The sequence below is a fragment of the Pteropus vampyrus genome, unplaced genomic scaffold, assembly GCF_000151845.1.
Source record: "Pteropus vampyrus isolate Shadow unplaced genomic scaffold, Pvam_2.0 Scaffold16, whole genome shotgun sequence".
Taxonomy (NCBI): Eukaryota; Metazoa; Chordata; class Mammalia; order Chiroptera; family Pteropodidae; genus Pteropus; species Pteropus vampyrus.
Genome location: NW_011888797.1, coordinates 5,741,146 through 5,763,347, shown reverse-complemented (window position 1 = coordinate 5,763,347; position 22,202 = coordinate 5,741,146). Strand labels below are relative to the sequence as shown.

General features: G+C 39.7%; 1 protein-coding gene and 1 pseudogene across 1 annotated transcript in view; one reads left to right on the top strand and one right to left on the bottom strand.

The window, feature by feature from the left end:
* Nucleotides 1–1,531: 1,531 nt before the first annotated feature.
* The window catches only part of TCP11L2 (t-complex 11 like 2), a 36,943-nt gene continuing 16,272 nt past the window's right edge, over nt 1,532–22,202 (bottom strand). Inside the window, exons 6-10 of the mRNA XM_011386990.2 lie at nt 20,795–20,931; nt 11,772–11,944; nt 11,385–11,566; nt 8,389–8,561; nt 1,532–3,931 (exon numbers count right to left, since the gene is read on the bottom strand). Coding sequence (XP_011385292.1) covers nt 3,687–3,931; nt 8,389–8,561; nt 11,385–11,566; nt 11,772–11,944; nt 20,795–20,931 — 910 coding nt within the window. The 3' untranslated portion in view covers nt 1,532–3,686. The remainder of the gene's footprint in view (nt 3,932–8,388; nt 8,562–11,384; nt 11,567–11,771; nt 11,945–20,794; nt 20,932–22,202) is intronic.
* LOC111736012 lies at nt 16,222–16,339 on the top strand (annotated as a pseudogene).

Here is a 22,202-nt window from a genome sequence, read left to right as displayed (position 1 = left end):
TTCAAGGACATTGAATGATTATCAATATTTGTGTCAGCCTCTCTCTCCTGGGTACATTCTCCTGACTTGCAGTTAGATGAAGGAAGCCACAGGATTTGCTTCTGGAATAGACCATGAGCAGAGGTGGGCAATCCTTTTCTTTCCCTATCTACTGAGCGAATGGAGAAAACTGAAGATGTAGGGGACAGCTGAGTCACAAGATAGCTGAATGGAGTAGTGCCACCCTCACTAACCCACTCCCTGCTTTGAACTGTAATTTGAGATATAAGGCTATACTGAGGCCCCTGTGACTTGGGCACTATTTGTTCAGCTGTTCATCTATACATACTAAGGAAGGTCGACTTCACGTGGCTATGCCGTTCCTTGAATCATCTTTCAGTGTCATTCTCAGGCAGGGCTTGACTTGGTTGGTCTCCTCACACATTCCCTACATTCAAATTGTAAAGCCCTCATGAAAGTACAATATAAGAGATTTGTTTTTCTGCTCCTCGGCATACCCTTCCCTTTGGGAGAAAGCCCCAGGGGAGTTTTAAGAGTCAACTACTCGTACCTCATTTTACCTCCTCCAAATTAGAGCCTGGGCACTTGACCTAGATTCTTCCAACTGAATTTTGCTATCCGGGGCTCTAAATCTTGAGCAAATGAGGCAAAGAAGCAAGGACAGTCGAGAAATCAGTCTTTGAATCCACACACTGAATCCAGCATGGCTGGAGTTGGCATTGCCTTGGCTCCTACCCATTTTTCGAGCCTGATTCCCCAGATCAAGTAGATTCTGTGAGGCACTTAATATCTACTCAATAAACTCCTTTCTGCTTCAGTTAGCCAGAGTCCATTTCTACTATTTGTGCCATATGTTCACGTGTGAGTGCCTGTATGCATATGCGCACAACACAGGAATATTCCAGCACCAACAGCAAGTGTTCTTTGCCAGGGCAATCTTTCCAAAAGGATAATTTGTTCATAACATTCTCCTATTTCAAAAAAGTCAATGATTTTTTTTTTTTCTCTCAGGACAAAAACGACACATTTTAGCATGACACCCCAGAACCGTTTTATCTTTCTGGTTTCACCTCTCATCACTTTCTTCTTGTGCCTGGGTCTGTTCTTACCGTGCACTTGGCCTGTCTCTGTCCTGGCCTCTTGGCAAGTTCCTGCCTATCCTTCAAGTTCAAGCTTAAGAATGATCTCCATGAAAGCGTTTGATGATTTTTCTTCTAGCACTATGTGTACTTGTTGTACAGCCCTTATTGCACTTTCTTGTAATTGTTCACAAATTTGTCCTTCTTACTAGGTAATAAACTTCTTGAGGACAGTGTCTGTCTAGTCATCTATCTGTCACAATACCTAAGATACTTCTCAGCACATAGTAGATGTCAAGAGGTGTTTGTTGACTGACTGAATGAACGTGACCTGATGTCTTCAAGGCTCTGACGATCAGCAGAAGAATCATTCTAGAACGAGCACAACAAAGACTGTGCAGTATCCCAGCCCCAAGCTACCTGAAGGTGGTTTAGAAGACAGAGACACTAGCTATGTTGAAATAATGTTTAATGTTTAAAATTTAACAGTGCACACAATACATGTTTAAGCAGTAGAAGAATGAAAATGTGTGTATGATGTTGAATAAAATTGGCATTACAAAACAAGACCATGTTAAGAAAACCTTAAAAGTAGAAGTAAACATTTAGGTAAAAACCAAATAAACAGCATGCTAAGGGATATGATTTTAAAATCCTAATAAATGTAGTTGCGTAAATCTAGACTTGAGACATTGAGATGTACTTTGCCACTTAAAAAAAAGCAAAAAAGCAGAATGCCCTTCATTTTAAGTGCATTTTAAAAAAGGTTTGCACATTGTTTTCCTGCTGGCAAATGCAGTATAATCAAGTATGTAAGAATACCAGCTGGATTCCAATCTGAGAATTAAAAAGTGCACCTGGTCTTCCTGTTAAGTACACAGTTCACCCCAGAAAGCGACAAAAAAAATCACACTACACATTAATGTCAGACCCTCCCTGCTGCCCATGCCCCAAAGTGAACATAGTTGAAAACTAAGAGAAAATGAAAACAAAAATCTTCAGCACCTTATGGTTTCTAAGCGTAGGAAAGCATGGGCAGCATGGGCAGCATGGAAGCACAGGAAGAGGGAAGAAATGGGTGAAGACCAATAATGTGCTCTCAGTGAGTTTCCATGTATACACAGCTACTTAAATGGACCGAATGGCTTTATGTATATGGATTTATGTATTGGTCATTGTGAGGGGGGAAAAAATTGACTTTCAAAATTTCTTCAAATTTTGGCAGAGCTCTCCAAAATGTGAAGATTGAAGATAATTTATTCACGCAATCATCTCCTAGAACTTTGTCAGATAAAGGAGTAGCGCCATAATGGTGGAGGTCGTGGTGAGGAAAAGGGGAGAGGGAGAAGGGGGAAGTCCCTCTGACTTCCTGCCCACTCTTCCCCACCAGCTTACGAAGGTTCCATGAGTCTTTAGAAAACAAAACAATCAAAACTGTTTTATGCAAAGAGAGCACTTTCTGGACTGAGTCTGCCCAAACTGTGGTGCCTCCCTTAACACTTCGGAAGTCTGTAATTCCAGATCAGGCAGATTTCTCTAAAATCCAATGACAGCTACTGCCAGCTGAGCGAGGTTTGCTTTAATGCTCAAGAATGTCAAACGGTAACGATACTTAGCAGAGCACCGTGGTCATAGAGGGATAAGGATTTAATCAGTACAGAAGGCATTTTTTAGCAAGTTAAAATATTTTTTAAAAATCCAAATTTAAACTATTTGTTTTTGATTTTCACGGAGAATGGGGATCTCCTAGGCATCTCCGTCTTATTAGCTTCCCTTCTTACAAGTAAACCAAACCATTCCTGCTTTTTGTAAAAATATTAAAATCTTATATAAACCTTACCAATGGCCTGAGAAATGCAAAGACATTCACTAAGAGATTTGTGCAAAAATTGTTTCTCTCAGAAAGCAGGATAAATTACAAGAATGGACCAATCTCCAGAATAAAATTTTAGAAGAGATTTGTTTCTACTTTCACTAAATGAACAAGGGAAGTTTTATCTAAAATTTGCATATAGCTTTAAAATAGATTTAATAAGTTTAAATTCTATGCAAATACTGACAATTGGAATTATAAAATGTGAATTGGTACATTTGTGGAATTTTAGGATTCATTATGTAAGTTCCTATTACACATTAACAAAATTTCATTGTACATTTAAAATACAATTTTACTTACTTCATATCATACATTCAGAACATCAGTCTCCTTAGTTATTCTCGTAACTTTCAACCCTTTAAGTTGTACCAAGATTGAAAATCAGTAGGTTTGAGAGTGACAAGTGAGAAAATACAACTCTTTAAGGGTTGACTAAGCCAGATATAAATGCTTAATAAAACATAAGTATTATATAGGTAATATAATTAATTACATATTACTTTCTGTTCATGAAAAACATCTCTTCTGAACTTGAAAATGATGCATGAAAAAGGTCTATAGGATGGATGTGCGTGTCTTCTGCAATGCTAATATTACTGGGTTACACAGATTCGGGTTAACACTGCATGACGGACGGGACTGAGAATGTGCCACATCTGTAATGCCTTCGATGGAAACAGACTTGGTACCTAAGTGCTGGATTTCCAATCTTTTATCCAATGTCAGTCACTTTAGTTAGCAGAAGATGAAGCCTCTGCCTTCCCTGTGGCTTCCTCACCGAAGAGCAGCTTTCGAAGTATATTTGCATAAAATGGTCCATACACTTGTTTGTTGAGATTCACGATGTTTGCATATTGACAGCCTAGCACTTCCAGCTCCTGCTGAATGACAGCAAGGCCTCCAGGCATGGGAGGCATGCATTTTTGAGGGCTAGGAAGACAAAGTAGATTCTTCATGTATAGCTGGATTCGTTTATCTGGGGGGAAAATAAGATATCTTTATCTGTCCCATTATTGAAGCCTATAATTTTTTTTTAAATGAGAACAGTAATTATGGTACATGGATTACAATAATATTCCCAATTCTTTACCCTCCCTGTATCCAAGGTAGCCCTTTACAAGGTAGCTTTGCAGCTCTTCCATCAAAGGCTGGACTCTGTTTCCCCATGTCTTGAATTGGGGCTGGCCTTATGACTTGCTTTGGCCAGTATAGAATGCAGCAGATGCACCAGTATGTTCCATGCCAAGGCCTCGAGAGGCATGGTTTGCATCTGCCCTTTCTACCTAACATGTGAACAAGCCTGGGCTTGATGAAAGACGCCCAGCCCTTCTGTCTCAGGCCATTGTATATCAACCTGTAGCCAACCGACCCCCGAACACTTGAGGGAGCCCAGCCAAGATCAGCAGCGCTACCGACCCAAGCCACGGCTGACCACAAAAGCATGTGTGAGCCCAGCAAGACCAGTTGCCCACAGACTTCTGAGTAATGCTATTTTTTTTTTGAAGCTATATGTTTGAAGGTGACTTGTTTTGCAGTAACAGCTAACTGATAAAAAATGTAGAGCATTTTGGGGGTAAGGCAGGGGATCTTTTACAAAAACACAATACTTATGTCCATAATTTTAGTTATGTACACTAAAGCTGAGTTTGTAAACTGGCACTGCCAGTTTGGCCCACACTGTGTTTTTTAAAAAATAAAACCATTTAAAATCAGGGAAATTCACACAGAAATCCAAATTTCTGGTTCCTCTTGAAAACACTAGCCATCTGGCAAACTTAGGGACCCGAATGACCACCTGGCAAGGGCGCCCACACTTCCAGGTTTTCCCAGGATGGTTGAAATTTACACCTATTGTCTTGACCTAATTCAAAGGAATGCTCTCAAAAGTGTCCTGGTTTGGACAATAAATTACATATTCACTCCACACGTGCCAACAATCTGGAGGCACTGAGGAAGGGCCATCTCGACTGGCATTTCAGTTTGCTGTCTTCTTGCCCTTACTGCTTCATTGCTTCATCGTGTTTGAGACTACTGCACGAAAGCATGCAAATGCATAAATAAATTAAGCCACAGAAGTATTACACAAATGGTATCAGACAAACCAGACCTGCTACAGCCCATACTGTTCCAAGGATTGTCTTTGGCCTTGGAAACAGAAAAATAAGAAGGTTTACTGAGGAGAATAAACTCTATCAAATACAGACAACTATGACATTAATGAAACTCTTATTTCCAAACACTTCTTCCAAAAGTCACACGTTCCTGCCAGATGTGACCTAGAACTCGAAAGTTCCCAATATTCCATGTCCATGTCTTAGCCACAATTGTTTCCTCTTACTAGAATGTTCTTCCATCTCACCACCTCTCTGCCCCAAGACAGAGCATCCTTCAATGCCAAGCCTAAAGTTTCCTCCTTCTGGGGTTTTCCCCAACATCTGTCAGACTATCGTACCACATTATTGTTACTTGAGAATGTGTCTCTCTCCTGATGTGGTGGAGCTCTCTGAGGGTGACAGCTATGTCATTTTTACCTCTATGTCCCTGGTCTAGCATGTGGCAGGCACATCACAAATGCTGACTGAATCAAAGTGAAAATGGAATGAAAAAGGTCTGTAAAGATCAATGCCAAACAGAAAACAGTGGGAGTCAGGGAGGAATGGGGGCTGGAGATGGCAATCAAAATTTATTTATCCTTCATCCATAAATTTGTCAAGAAGAAATTATTCATGTATGTAATTTCTGTACAATTAAAAATTAATTTTAAAACCGTAGATAGCTATAAGCCTGCAAATAATCTACACAGTAGGCAATCTATAAATAATTTTTACCTGGCTTTGGTATGCATTTGAAAAAAAAGGTTTGAAAGAAAACTTATCTAAGAAAGAAAGCTTGTCTTTTTAAAAGGCTAAGAACACAGTGGGCATTGTACTCACATTGTAAATAAAAAGCGCATCGACTAAGAATAAAAGAAGGCAGATCATGGGTACTGTGAACGGGAGGAAACCATGGCTAATGCTGGTTAGCACTCTAAGTGCTTAATTTATTCCAACTCCTCCGTGGACAGAGAATTAAGAATCAATCGTGTCCTAAATTTCCCGTTAGACTGGTTGCCAGACTCTCCGGAGCCCAGGTCTATTTTTCATCACAAATATGGTCCAAACAGTTTCAGGCGAGATTGTTTAAAGAATAAAACTCTTTCAAAACTGTTATTATGCCAACAAGTGGTTCTGTCTCCTCTGTGGATGAGTCAGTTTTTAGGCCAAGACTAAAAGTGACAGAAGCATTTGTCCAGTTAGGAGCAGCCAAACAGGGCCCCTGCCCAAGGCGTGCACTTGGCTTCCAGAGTCTGAGAGCCGCTCAAATGAGTCATTCAAGTTGCTAGGCAACAATAATTTGAATGAGGTTTAAAAATGCTTTCAATTTAAAAAAGGACAGGAAAGTGAGACTGGGGAAAATAGCATGGAAAAAAGTTGCTTTACCGGATTTTAAGAGGCCACCTTGGGTGGGGCATCTCCTGAACCCCAGCTTCCGTCTCCCTTCTGCCACTGAAAGTACTTCCCTTATCTAAAGCAAGGGCACAGAGGGCACCCGGATGCTCTGGCCGCCCCGCCAGCAAGCAGCGGGGCTCCAGTTCTGACTGCAGTGCCCACCAGAGCAGATAAGAATACGAGCTCCAGAGTCAGGCAGGCTCAGTAAGAACCCCTACTCTGAGACTGGCTCGTTATGTGACCTTGAGGGAGAGTCACTTAACCACTCTAAGTCTCCACACGTTCGCCCCTTCCACAAATATTCACTCAATGTCATCTTTGGGCCCCGCGTGGTACAAGGACACAGCAGCGCACGTATGCGCCCTGAGCCCGTGAGGCCCGCACACTGGTGGGGGCTAACGGTATGTGGCAGAGACAGAAGACAGTCTGCTCCTCTGCCTCCGAGGAGCACTATCCTCCAGGTATTAGCCGTTCAGCTGGAGACTGGGCTGTGAGGACAGGTACACATCACCAATGAAGGTTATGCGGCACAGGGCTCAACCACAGGCGGCTCTGGTCATGCTGTGTTTGTTACTGTTATCAGCTGTCACCTCTCACCAGCCTGCAGTGCTGCACACCAGACTGCTCTTTTCTGGGGGAAGGGTTCAAGCCTTGAGCTATTAAGTGGCCTGTGTGGTCTTGATCTCCAGCATTCCCTGTCCCCAGAGATAAGGATGAGAAAAACGACTTGAGCGCCTCAAATAACACGTATTTGTATTCTCAGGGAAGTTCAAAAACCTGCGGATTAGTCCTAGAATATTGGTACTTATGTTCTAATTCTACACTCGTCCTCCTTCTAGTCTTTATTCCTTACCCGCTGCAGTAGACACTTGCTTAGCGCCTTCTACCCCTTCTTTTGAACACAGCACTGCATTTTGTTTGCGGGAAACTTTCGCTCCCCTTCTCGGACCAGGTGTTACAGATAAAGCTGACTTGGCCTGGCTCCAGGAGCTGAACACACATCTTGGGCCCAAGTTCCTTCTCCTCCGGCCACCATGACTGATTCGAGAATGGGACATGACCTGTAGTCAGCCCAACCGGAGCAAATTAGACTCAACGCTGGGGTCATTATTTGAGCTAACAGGGAGTTTTTTTGCTTGACGTACACATGGAAAGATGTAGGCTTCAGCTAAAGCTGTCTTACTATGATGGGAAGAGACTGTGAGAAAGCCAGCCCAGAGGAAGGCACTGCTGAGGGCCGGAGGTGGGGAAACTAGTACCGGGGACACAGTTTGAGCTCTTACAAAATAGTACCTACCTGCAGCCACCCCTCCCCCTGGCTTTTTCAGTTATATGAGAAAATACATTCCCTTTTTGCTTAAGTTATTTTAGAAGTTTAGATTCTCTGTCATGGGTAACAGAAAAAGTCCTAACTGATATACTGTCCACTTTCCCAACTCATCAACACACCCTGACAACCAGATATTCACTGTCCAGCAATCAAGTACAAAAAAGCCCACCCATCATGCTTCCCAGTTCCATTGCTTTCTTTTTCACTGATTCTTTAAGCCCGACCAAGAAAGGGGCCTCAGGGGGCTTAGGCTAGCTCCCAACAGAATCGACATCTACTTTCTGTGAACATACTGCCACCTGGTTTGGATTGTATTGAATCTAGAATTCTAACATTACTGGCAGCATTTTATTTTCTTCATAAAAATTTATTGGCTGGATAGTAAGATAGAAGGCCTTGAAATCCCCTCACTCCACTATATATACACACACAGAGAAGTCGTGAGTCCCAAATCTTTGAAAATATTAATACTTTCTTCATATTTTCAATTATTTATTCTCCAAAAGAAGCAGGTAATCTGTTTAAGACTAAATTTTGACTGACACATCAGTCAAAATCAGCAAGTTAAAGCAAATTGGTTTTGAGGCAGACACCAATAAAAACATGTAGACCCACCAATCAAAGACCGGATAGGATTTTCCTCCTCTTCAATGCTTGAAAATTGACCTACAAGATTAGCTTGAACCTCAGCGTTTAAGGTGGGTAAGCCTCTCTCCATCAGGGTCTTGTTAACCTCAGCACAAGTCTGAACACCAATAGAATTCAGGACTTCCTTCAAGTTAAAAGTCCTGCAAAACATAAAACAAAATCCCATCAGGGAGAGTTTTTGTTCCTCAGTTTTGTTGCTGATGTTTTAATATATCAACTTATTTCAAATATCTATCCATTTTTTCTTATATAGACAACAATTACTTCTGTTAGAATGAACTTAGAAAATAGTAACTCCTCCCAACCACTAACCCTTATTTGTAGCAGATTTTTATATGCTTAAAACAATTAATTCTGTACATGGTGTTTATCTAGGAAAGCATACATAGAAAAATGTGGTCCTTGAAAATAAGTTTACAATGCCATTTTCATGTAGGGCTATCAGAAAGAAAAAGAAAGAGACCTATTTACTCTTAAAATAAACCCTTTAGTCTGAGTGCATTTGTTCATAGATTTCTTTTTCTTTGTAGCTTTTAAAATGAGATAAAATCAATTCTTTTATCTGTGCCTGAGCATTGAATTTATAACACCAATCAAAAACAAGAAATGAAATATTCAGAGGTCAATACCACAAAGGAAAATTACCTAAAACTTTTGAAATATCACGATCAAAAATAAGAAGCTTACTCTCATTGCTACTTTTGAGTAACTGATCAACAATGCAAATAAAAAGAATGCAGAAAATTGTAAAAAGTAATTAGCAGTGGGTTAGTAATAGGTAAGGAAAAACACATAATTGAAAAGTGCATTTGTTGGGTCTACACTATTGGGGAATAATAATTGAAAAATGCATTTCACTATCCAGAAAGGATCCTTCAGATATCTCTGTTCAAAATTGGAATTAAAGGATGAGAGAAAGGCCCAATGAGAGGAGGCGGTGTAATGCAGTGGTTACAGCATAAGCTGTGGTGTCACAAAGACCTGGGTTCAAATCCTGACTCTACCACTAAACTTGTTATGTGACTCTATTAGTTCTTGGCAGATTGTCAGGCACGTAGTAAATGCTTAATGAGAAGAAAAAGAACAACAATAAGAAACAAGTCCTTGGTGTTCTGCCTTCACTGAAATTTGTTATAAATCCACATCGGATGTGCCTTTGGTGTTATACAACCCAAAGTTAGATTCTTCATGACAAAATTTTCACCTCCTGACTTTTACCCAACCTCTTCATAGCTTTCTCCTGCTTTTAATCAGAGAGTTCTTAGGCTAAAGGAAAAATAATTTCAGCATAAGCAATGATGCCCTAGTCACAATAAAGGCAAAATTCTTGCTAGTTTTCAAAATGCACCATCAAACCAAATATAAATGACATCTGGGTCTACCAACTATTTGGAACCATCTGCTTATTTATATTATCGATGTTATTACCCCATCCATAATGAGAATAATTGAGAACTGACTATAATCATTTCCTAGCACAGGTGAAGGGGGAGAGAATTAAACAAAACAATAAAACAACCAGATGGGCAGAATAAAGAGAATGATTTAATAAAGGAATAGTTATTAAAATCTAACATTTGCTGATGACTTACTACGTGCCAGTGAACAAAGTGTTTCGCACAAATCACCTTGAGGTCTCACAGCTCCAAGGCAGGCACAAATGTTATTCCCTTTTTACAAGTGACGAAGTGAGGCTCAGGATGATTCAGAAACTCGTTCTAAAGTACGTACATATCAAGTCAATAGCAGAGCTGGGATTTAAAACCTGGATTTAGACCCAAAAGCCTGTCCTCTTAGTAATCATGTTGCTACATGGTTTATATTAATACTTAAGCAGCACTGGGGGTTCTTTAAAGGCTTAAAAAGTTTTCTGTAAAGTAATGGTTACCCAATGTGGGGAAACGCTAAGGAAAGACCAATTGCAAAACCAGAGGTTTCTTTTCATTATAGGTCTTGAGCCCTGATGAAATAAATGAGCTGGCAGGTTAGCACAACCAGCAGTAGGAAGGGCAGGGCCTTAGACAGCTGGACCAGAGCTCAGGCCTTGGTTTGCCATTTCCTTGCTGTGCAGCCCAAGGTAAATCCTCTTCTCTCAGAACTTCAGCTCAAAATTATAACTTTAGATTCTGTAACCACTCGGGCTCCTTTTGGCTCTTGATATTCTAGAATTTCATCAAGTAGTTTAGGTGCTCTCTGAGCAGTGGGCGGGAGTACGGGAGGGTAAGTGCCTCTCCCTCAGTGAGAGCAGTAAAGAGTACTGGTCCCTGAAAACACCTGAAAGAGGAACCAGCAGGAGGCAGTAACCCACAGAAAACCCCTGGAAACATCTGCTCATTGGCGAAGATTAGGAATTTTCTGACTTGGACAGGATTCCCACCCGACTAGATGGATGATCTAAATGAAAAATCCCAATAGGCTTCTAATATTCAATGAAGGTATAATACTGGGAAACGAATTTCACAAAAACAAAACCTTCACTGGATTCGTGTAACATCTCTACAGGACAGAGAGGTCTCTACTTCTAAAGACCTCATAGCAGGTCGGATCAGTAAAGTTAGTAGACATTTCATTACAAAAAAAAAAAAATGATGGTGTCAGAACAACTCCATTTGGAAAGCCTCTGGAACAGGGCATTCTAAACACTGAGCTTGGTGGATTTCTGGGTTTTATTTGTTTTTTTCCACAGCACTGTCAAAGACAAGCTTTTGCACACACCCATCCTCAGTGGAAAGACTACACTCACCCTGGCACTTGTCATGGAAAAGACCTCTCCCTTCCTATGAAAGGACATCTAAGCCGTCAGAGATATTAAAAGAAATTCTAGAAAAGAAGGTGTAAGATAAGCTTCTCTAAAGCACAGTCCTGAATATTATTACCTCCAGACGTCCAAGGTTATTCACGTTCTCTGAAATGCACGCAGAGCCTTAACACATGGGGAGCAGATGCAAACACTTGGAACTTACTCTTTGTTCATGCCTTCAAGTAGAACAGCTGAAACCCTTTTTAACCTGTTTGCAAGGTCAGGCAGGCCTTCTGTAATAGCACCCACTATGCTGTTGGTGATTAGGGACAGGCAGGCAATAAGTTTCAATTGATTCAGCTTTTCTGTCAGTTCCTGAAGACGTGCTCCATCTGTCATCAGTGTCTAGCATATTTATTTAAAATGGAAAAAGAGAAAGGGACACTCAATACCATGAAGATGGAAAGCAGTGCTATATCCAAACTCTCATTTTTGTCTGATTTCAGTAACATCATTAAACCACATGCAACATGGATAGACCAGCCGGTTCACAGTTAGAACTTAAGAATTAAAATAGCGGAAAACTTCAGGGAAGAAAAAAATCACTCACCTCTGGTAATTCTTTTTTCTGATAATCCCACTGTAACAGTTTCAAATAACTGTTATTTAGCACCAGTGTAGGCCTCAGGCTTGGCTTGGAGTTGTTTTCGGCAGTCTCAGAAAGAGAGAGTAATTCTTCATTTACAGATTCTTTTATCCATTCTGTAGTTTGATCAAGAGCACCTACAAGTGAAAAGTCCACATATTTGTCCTACAGCTGATGGACCCTTTCATTTGTGTATTCTATGTGACAGATACTATGTTAGGTGCTGGGCGTGAATGAAAAGACAGCCATATGTCAAGGAGCTTAGTCCGGAAGGGGAGACAGGCCTGTAAACTAACAGTTACAGAAGCATACAATGAATACTAGAAGGTACGGTGGAAGTGGACAGAGTAGAGGTTGTCCAGGACACCACCTAAGAGGAAGAGCTCCATAAGCGACACTTGAAGATACGAGGCAGATAGAGGAAACGGCTGTCGCCCTAGGTCAAGAGAATAGCCCATACGAAGACCCATAAACATGAGAGAATTTTCTGGCACATTCTGGATGTTACCAGGAAATCTGTATTGCTAGCTCATAAAGAACCAGGGGGAAGAGAGTGGTAGCACATGGCACTGAATACCAGATAGACAGGCTATCTCACACACGACTTTGAGTTTTGTGCAGAGAAGGTATTTAGAATAAAGGCATTGATTATTAAATATTTTTGGGTCCCGGTCCTGTCTGAGTATCTAATTAGAGCTATGCCTTTCTCAAAACACGTGTGCATGCTGGTATGCACACTTTTCTGTAGACCCAGTACTAAGGCTTCTCACTGGAAATAAATTGCTTTTTATACCACATTTCTTATAAAATTATGTATTTGGTAGAATCAGGTGGCAATTGCAAAAAAAATGCAGACTGAACACAGGTGCAGATTTTTAAAAAAGAGCCATAGAATGAAATAAAGAATGGTCACCCTGAAATTCTTCCTCGGACCCAGCACTTAAACAATAGTAATCGTGCATAGCTCTGTTTGCCCCACTAAAGCAACACCGCCCCCAAAATTTCACAATTTTATTTCTCCTCAGTTGGCAAATGTTCTTGGTTCTTCTAGTTCTGTTTATAAGATGTAAGACTTGCAGTCTTTTATTTAAAAGATATCCGACAGAGAGAGTGTGTGGAAATCATCATGGATATAATTACAATGTAGCAGTAATAAGCATTTATACTGCAAGCTTAATCATTTACAGCCGATACTTTTAGAAGCCCGTTTTGTTATCTCAAACAAAAGCAACAGTGTAGCATAGTGGTTCTCAGTCCTGGCTGAATTTAGTATCACCTGGGGAGTTTTAAAAAGAAAAAAACGATCTTGGGCACAGCTCCCAGAGATTCTGACTTAATCAGTCTGGGGTGGGGCTCAGGCGTCTGTGTTCAAATCCCCCAAGTGATCCGAATATGTAGCCAGAATGCAGCATGACTGGTAAAGCAGAAAGAGCAGAAGTTTCAAGCGAAACGTCAGCTTTTCTCTAATGGATCTGCTGAGATTTCACTTCCACAAGCTAGTTCATTGACTGCTGTACGTGGCTCCAAAAGCAAGGTCAACCCCGTGAGGCACCTGCACCCTCAGTTTTTCACATGGACAGTAATAGGAGCCATTCTATTCACTCATTTATTCAATGGTAACTGAGCGCCTACTATACTCCAGGTACTGCACCAAGTGCTGGGGAATCACAGACGAGGAAATATCCCTGTGCTCAAGAAGCTCCTTGCCTACATAAGACAGAAACACGAGAACAGGCAATGGCTTTACAGGTGTGTTTACCTAAGAATTTCCCAGCGCAGTGGAGGGCCCAAGAGGGCTGCACCTGACTTTATTCTCCACCAGTACACGCTCCTGCCAAGGAGGGTTGGTCTAACCCACTCTGAAATGATCTCTGGTTCCCTAAATCCAAATCCTGTCAGTCGTTAGTGGCCCTGCCCAAGTCCTTCTCCCTGTGGGAAGCCTTTCTTGATTGTCTGGATCCATCCTTCTCTCTCCCTTCTTAGAGCACCTGCCTTTGAATTTTGGATTGATCTGGCTGTCATTTCTTGTAAACAGCTCAACTGAAAAACAGCTCTGTTTTAAAAAAATAATCGTTAAACATTTCACATGCCTTTATCTCATTTTCATCTCACTAGCGAGATCTCTGAGAGTCCAATCTATTTCTCTTTCCTTTGACTTAGCTCATAGCATAACTTAATAGATGTGTGAAATGTTTGGCTTTGTCTTGGCAGACCCATTTGCTTTGGAAACTAATCAGATATTTATTTTTTCAGTAGTATTTGTCACATAGTAGGTGTTCGGAAAGCCTCTGCCCTCTATATGTAGCATGAGAGACTTGGTAGCTTTCCAATTTAATTCACCATCTCTGGAGGCAACCATGGGCTTAAGGGTTGGCTCAAATAGTCTCCTTCAGACTGACAAATTGATTTGGTCCTATATGCCTGTATTTATCCTTCCTTTCCCACTCTCATCCAGTAAAATATTTACTAATGTACATAGTCCATGCAAATTGAACCAAAAGACACAGGGAGCTCTTTGCAGACTCGTTCAGAAAGCAGAGGAGGGAACCCTTCCCAATTCATTTGAAGAGGCCAGCTTTGCCCTGATACCAAAATCAAGCAAAGACATAAGAAAATTACAGAGCAATATCTTTCATAAATACAGATACAAAAATCCTTAAGAAAGCATTAGCAAGGTAATAAGGTAAAAATAATACACCAGGACCAAGGGGTGGGACAAGCACCTAGGACTGCAAGGTTGGTTTAACATTAGAAAAAAATCGATCACTATAATTCACTATAACATAGTAAAGGGGAAAAAAAACCAAAACATGATCACTTCAGTATATGCAGAAAAAACATGTGACCAAATTTAACATGTGACCCATTTAGAGAAAAACTCTCAGCAAACTAGATGAAAATGTCCTCAACCCTCCACCCCAAAAAAAGACATCTGTGAAAAGCTGCAGATAATATACCCAATGGTTAAACAGTGAACGTTCTTCCCCTAGAAAGGCAAGGATGGCCTCTTGCAGCAAGGCAAGAAAAAGAAATAAAAGGCATACAGATTTTTCCGAAAAGAAATAAAACTGTCTCATGGGCAACGTAATTGTACATATAAAAAAGCCTAAGGAATACTCCAGAAAGCTACGAGAATTAATAATTTAGCAAGGTCTCAGGATGCAGTCATTATTCAAAAATTAATATTCCCATATACTGAAAAATAAAAATTTCACAAAAATACCATTTATAATAGTATCAAAAACATAAAATAAATAAAATTAAATTTAACAAAATAAATACAAGACTGGTATACCAAAACTAAAATATATTGCTGAAATAAAGAATATTTAAGTGGAGATATCTAGCTCATAGAGTAATAGACTCAATATTATTAAGTTATAAATGCAACAGAATTCCAATCACCATCCCAGCTGGCTTTTTTGCAAACACTGATAAGCTTATTAAAAATGCATATGGAAATTCAAAAGACCTAAAATAGGAAAAACAAATGTGAAAAAATAGAACAAAGTTGGAGGACTGACAAGCCTGATTTCAGGACAGTGTGGTAATGGCTAAGAGCAGATACACAGATCAATGGAAAGGAATAGATAATCCAATAAAAAGGAATGAAGTACTGATATGTGCTACAACATGGGTAAATCTTAAAATCATTTTACTTAGTGAAAGAAGCCAGACACAAAAAGTCACATATTGTATAATTCCATTGATACAAAATGTCCCAAACTGGCAAATCCACTGAGATAGAAAGATCAGTGGTTGTCAAGGGCTAAGGGAAGGGAAGAACGGGGAGATATTACTAAAGGGCATGGATGGGATTTCTTTTTGGGGTGATGAAAATCTTCTGGAATTAAATACCAGTGATAGTTGCATAACTTTGTATACTAAAAACCACTGAATTATATACTTTTAAAAATTAATTTCGTGGCATGTAAATTATCTCAATAAAAAAAAAAAACTTCAGACAGAATAGACCCACAAATGTAGGGTCAACTGATTTTCAATGAAGGTGCCAAAGCAATTCAATGAAGAAAAAGATAACTCTTTATCAACAAATGGTTCTAGAATTAGAGATATGTTAGGAAAAATATGAACCTTGAAATATGTTACCTTGAAATAGTTCATAAGCCTAAAACTATAAAACTTCTGGAAGAAAACATCCGAAAAATTCTTTATGACCTTAGGATGTGCAAATATTTTGTAGATAGTTTACTAAATGCAAAAACCATAAAAGGAAAATTTGATAATTTAGACTTCATAAGAATTAAAAACTTTTTCTCTACAAAGGATAGTGCTAAGAAAATGAAAAAGGCAAACCACAGAGGGAGAGAAATCTTCATACACTTGTTTCCAGAATGTATAAAGAGCTCTTCAATTCAATAGCAAGGCAACTCAATTTAAAAATGGGGAAAAGGTCTACAGCCATGCTACCCTGAACATGCCTGATCTCGTCTGATCTCAGAAGCTAAGCAGGGTCAGGCCTGGTTAGTACTTGGATGGGAGACCACCTAGGATACCAGATGCTGTAGGCATTAAAAAAAAAAATGGGGAAAAGATTTGAATAAGACACTCCATGTAAGAAGGTAAATAGATGGCCATTTGGCATATGAAAATATGCTTAGTATCACTATTCATTAGGAAAATGTATATTAAAACCACAATGAGATACTACTTTCATACCCTCTATAAAAGATAAAATTAAATAAACTGATAATATCTAGTGTTGGTGAAAATGTAAAGCAATTGGAACTCTCATACTTTGATGGTGAGTATAAAATGGCACAACTATGTTGGAAAATCATTGGCAGTTTCTCATAAAGTTAACCATAAATTTACCACATGTCCTAGCTATTCCACTCCTAGATGTTTACCCAAGAGAAATGAAAACACATGCACACACAAAGACCGGCACACAAATGTTCTCAGCAGCTTTATTCATTGTAACCTAAAACCAGAAACGATGCAAATATCCATCAACAGGTAAATGGATAAACAAAGTGTGGTATAATCACCGTATGTGGCTTAATAGGATACTTCTCAGTAATACAAACAGTTAATATGTACAACAATGTGGATGAATCTCAAATACCATATGTTGACTGAAAGAAGCTAGAGAGAAAAGTGAACACGAAGTATGATCTCATTTAATAAGAACCTCTAAAAGAGGCAAAACTAAACTACAGTGACAAAAACTGTATTAGTGTTTAATTTTGATGGGGGCAGGTTAATTGCAAAGGGCATGAAGATTCTCCTTGGGGTGACAGAAATGCTTTATATCTTGTTTGTAGTAGTGGTTACATGGGCACTCTCTTTTGTCAAAACTCACAGAACCATACACCTTAAGTTGGAACATTTTATTTCATGCATAGCATACTTCAATAAAGTGTAAAAGAAAAAGATATGGGCTATGGATTGACAAACTCAGTCACTTACTCTAAAACAAAGACCTAGTAAACTCAAGCTGAAGTCACATAAAGCTTTATCAACATTAAACACATATGTAAATTTTTACATATGTAAAAGCCTTTCATTGTGCTATTTAGTGCTACAAGAGTTCGGTCACAGGAGTGTTCTGTAAACTCTGCCAGTTTAGTATTTGAGCTTTCTGAGATGCATGCATCAAGGGTATCCCCATATGGATTCACCAAGGAATACAATTCCTATCTCTGCTGACTTCTAATATGGTACCTAAGTATGAAATCTGAGTGACCCCTAAAAAGGCAAGACTCCCCTGGATTTGTGGGATGGCCAAGCTCACTCTTGACCTGTGTAATTCTGAGCAGGCACCATTCACGTAAACTGGGAGAAGGATGCAGAATACATCACTGGGAGCCCCTATTGTTGTGCAAGGCTTTAGATGGCCCCTATGTTCAATATTCTGGAAAATATACAGGCCAAGTACCCCACTTTTCAGTTAGAAGAATATAGTTCCCTTGTCCATGACATCTGTTCTTTTATGCGTAGCAACACCTCCCTTTCCCTTCTTTTGGTACTGCTTTTCTTTGAGAAAACCATTTTCCCTCATTCATGATTTCTTTCATGAATATCAATGAAGAGGCCCTTGACCAGGGGTTGGACTGAGTCCTATGCCCATCAGACTCCTTCCTGGGACTCTGTATGGTGACTACACTGTTCAAGGATGGCCAATTTTTAAGTACACATAGACCATCCTGACTCTGAAGCCCAGGAGCTTTCCTTCATTTTCCTGACACTCTCCTGGTTTCTGGCCTTGCTCTCGGTGGGTATTTTAGCTTTCTGCGAACTGCCTCCATGCTTCCATTCTCTTCCTTTCTGGCTAAGTCAGCCACATTTGGTTTTTGTTGGTTGCAATATATCCCAGCTGATATAACACAAAACTGAAAAATACGAAGAAAGTTGTCAACACAGCCACTTCGTTGAATCTTGGCTTGGCTGTGGGGACCTGGCTTACAGTCCTGGCTCCACTACTTATTAGCTGTGTGACTCTGTCTTTGGGGAAGGTCATGGTTGAGCATCAGTTTGCTCATCTTGAAAATGTTCCATAAATATATTCCAAATGCCTTGTGTGACAAGCAAAGACCATCATAATGTAGTTTGATGTATTTTTTGAAACTATGTCCCATACGAGTTTTGAAAGAAACACATGAAATAAAGTTCATGAGAACATTTTATCAGATATAAGATATCTAAATAAATAAAACCTTTTTTCTTTCTGTGTATCTTAAAAATTCCTTGTGGTATGGCTCCCTAGGAATAAGCTGTTCCTCTTTCCACAGGTAAATTAGTTGTTGGATCTAATGTGATTACCTTTTTGCTCCTTAATACATGCACCCAATCATTGCCTAAGGCTTTCTTGGGTGTATTTTAAATAAGGCGAATGTGTATACACAATATGTTAGCAAAGTAAAATCCTTCTTGGAGCCAATTCAGAAATCCAGAGTATTTCTCTATATTAATTTTCTAATAATTATTTTATAAAAATCATGTACACACAAAATTCCAACACTTTTTCTTTCTGTGCGATACTGTGAGACTCTTATTTTGATAGTAGGGTACAGTGGCTGACTTCTGGCAGAGTGACTTAGGATATAATTAACAATTGACATACACTCTGCTTCCTGGACTCTTGATTTCTCTGGGAACATATTTAGAGATGGACAATCATGACCTCTATGCACAGCTGGATTATTCTATTCTTAAATCTCTGGAAATATTCAAGTCAATGTGAAAGGTACAAATGAATTACAGGTCACTAAGCCTGGGTTTTAAGGAGAGAAACAAATCATTTGGGATAAATAAAACCCTAATTCAAACCTACATTAAGGAATTTACTCAAGATTCCAAGCTATCTTAATTCAAAACATGGAATCATTTGCGCATGTGTGTACATATACACATAGGCAGACAAGAGAAACCAATTACTAAGTCTCAGGAAAATGCTAAGAAAAAAGTTACCATAGTTTAGGTTTCAGACTTGAGTTCTATGTAGGGCTTCACTTCTTAATCCTTCTTTCCTGTTGGCACTAAAACAATATAGCCCTGAAATCATAGCCTTTTTGTTGTAGAAGGATCCTGAGAAGTCATCTAGTCTTATATGCCACCCGATGCCTGTGCTCCCTCTGCCAATCCCCCAAAGCAGTCAACATCTTGTTAGAAGACAGGCAGTGTTGCACAGTGCTTGAATGCACGCGCTTTGGCGCAGAGACGTATCTGGGTTATCCAGGCTTTACTACTTTCTAGCAGTCACCTAGGGTAAGTACCTTAACTTTAATGTCTTCATTTATAAAATAGTGGGTGATAACAGTACCAGCCTCACAGGGCTGAATGCACTAATAAATTTAGTGTCTGGCACACAGTTAAGAACCTGGCACTTAGTAAGTGCTCAAATAAAATGTAGCTAGCGCTGACTACTATTATAAAAGAGAGGCCCATTCTAAAGTTTAAAGAGCTCCAGCTGTTAGGACAGTGGGATCTGGCTGGCTGCTACTTCCCTCCCAGGGATCCTCGGATCCTCATCTGCCCTACAGAGCTTAACCAAAGCTCCTGAATCACCATCAACTTCTTTTTTCTGTCGTCCAACTATCAAAAAACCTTATTCCACTTTAAAACTACATCCGGAATACGACCTCTTCTTACCACTTTCACCACTATCACTTGACCAAACTGCCAACATTTCTTGCCTAAGCAACTGCAATCCCACGGGCTTCCCTCTTTGTTCCACATAATCTATTCTCTTAACCAAAAGCCATAGTCTTTAAAAATGAAAATCAGATTTTGCTCCCCTGCTCAAAACTCTCCAATGACTTCCCATCACATTTGGAATGAACTTTGAATTCCTCTCATTTCCTAACGAGGCTCTACATGACCTGTTTACCTCTTGACCTCATCTCCAACCATCTCTCCTTGCCTAGTCTATCCCAGCCACACTGTCTGCCTCGTGTTTGTCCAACTTCAGAAGTAAGTTTCTGTTTCAAGGCCTTTGTGTTTGCAGCTACTTCACAAGCCCTTTCCTCTTTCCTTTGCAAACTCTGCTCAAATGTTACTTCTTAGAGAGGCCTTCCCAGACAACCTCATCTAAAAATCACACTTTCCGCCCTTACTCCTGTCCCATTACTGTCTGTCCCTTTATCTTACTTTTTTCATAGCACTTAATAACACAGCTGACAACATATGTTTATTTGTTTGTCTACTAGAATGTCAGCTCCTTGGGGGGTCACAATTTTATTGTTTTGTTTACTGCAGTATCCACAGCATCTAAGTAGTGTCTGGGACACAGGACGTGCTCAATAAATATTGCATTGTTTTTAATGCATGAAGAAATGAATATTGCTGAGCACAGTTCCTGGGATATAGTAAATGGCTATGAGTTTGTGATGTCAATCTTAGAAATTAAAAAAATATTCAATGGAAAGGCCAAAATTCTTTAGTGACACTATGTAAAATGTCAAAAATAAAAATATCATATATTCACCTAATTTCAATATAAATACACAACATATCATACTTACTTGGAGTTTCTTCTAAAATTTCCTGAAACTTGGTTCTCTCATAATCGACCAACTGGCGTTGAAGATGTGGTCTAAGACTTCTAATTGTAAAATTGACCATGTCCATTTTCATGAGGTCCAGGACATGAAATATTTGTCTAAAAATTTTAGTTAAAACAGAGAAATGATTAAGAAATTAAGCTGAAATTCATTAACTTTTACCTATTTTTCAGGTTGAAAAAAAAACCAAACATCCCAAAATGGTTCTAAAATTCCAATTGCCATGTGGCAAGGTCACTTTTCAGAGAAGACATTATACGTGCATTCCAAATGTATTCCTCCACAGATCTCAAAAAAGTATTTGCTTTAGCAAATATAATGCCTCCAGCTGAGCCATTACACCCTGTCAGGAACTGATAGACACCACGAAGTATACACAATAAGTCTTAACAAAAAAGATTCGAGAAGAAATTTTCATTTAAAGCCCCTGAAATTTTAAGGAGTCTGAACATAGTGTATATGGTTTCTATTCCTAAGGGAATAAGAAAGAAGAAAACAAAAAAATGGATGAGGCAGTGAGGCACAGGGGAAAAATACTTCCTTTAAGAGATGGGCAGCCGTGTGCTCAAATTCAGCTTTGCAACCGACCAGCTCTGTGGCCAGGCACAAGTTATTCAATCTCTCTAAGCCTCAGTCCTCTCACCTGTCTAAGGAGAAGACAAGGTCAACCTTGGAGGGATGTTGTGAAGAGTCAATGAGTGTAAAATGTAGGGGACTGTGGTACCCAGTAGGTGCTCAATAAAAAACCAAGATGGACACCACGTATTTGGTATCTCGCATGGGTAGTAAGACAACTAGAAGTGAGGATTCTGCAACAGAGGAGCTGCAATCTGCCAGAGCTGAGCACAATTCTCTAAGGATACATAAGGCCCTTTTTATAGATGGGGAAAAGTGGCTGAGACATTATCAATGTGCCCAAGGTCATAAAGTAAGTTACTTGCTACATGCAGCTTCTTTCCCCTACCTTTCCAATACTATTATATAAAACTTAATTCTCAAAGTGGCCGTATTCCCCACCCCACCCACCTGCCTCCCGCAACCCCAGCAAAAAAAGAAGAAAAGTTCCCTTCAATGGCAAAAAGTGTTGCAGGCTCCTCCTTCTGGGATTGTCATGATTAGATTGGCATGATTTCAATGTACACCTCACTTCGTCAGGGAAGCTGTGGCAGAGATGGCTGGCTGACGAGCAAAGGTCCACACTCCCTTTCCACTTCGCAGATTTGTGGCTGAGAAATGTGGGACAGCAACCACATTTCCCAGGCCCCCTTCAATCTAGGTGGGACCATGGGACTAGTTATAATCAGTGAAATGTGTCATTTTGGGGCTAAGGTGGTTAAACATTGCATATGCCTTCCCCATCCACCAGCTG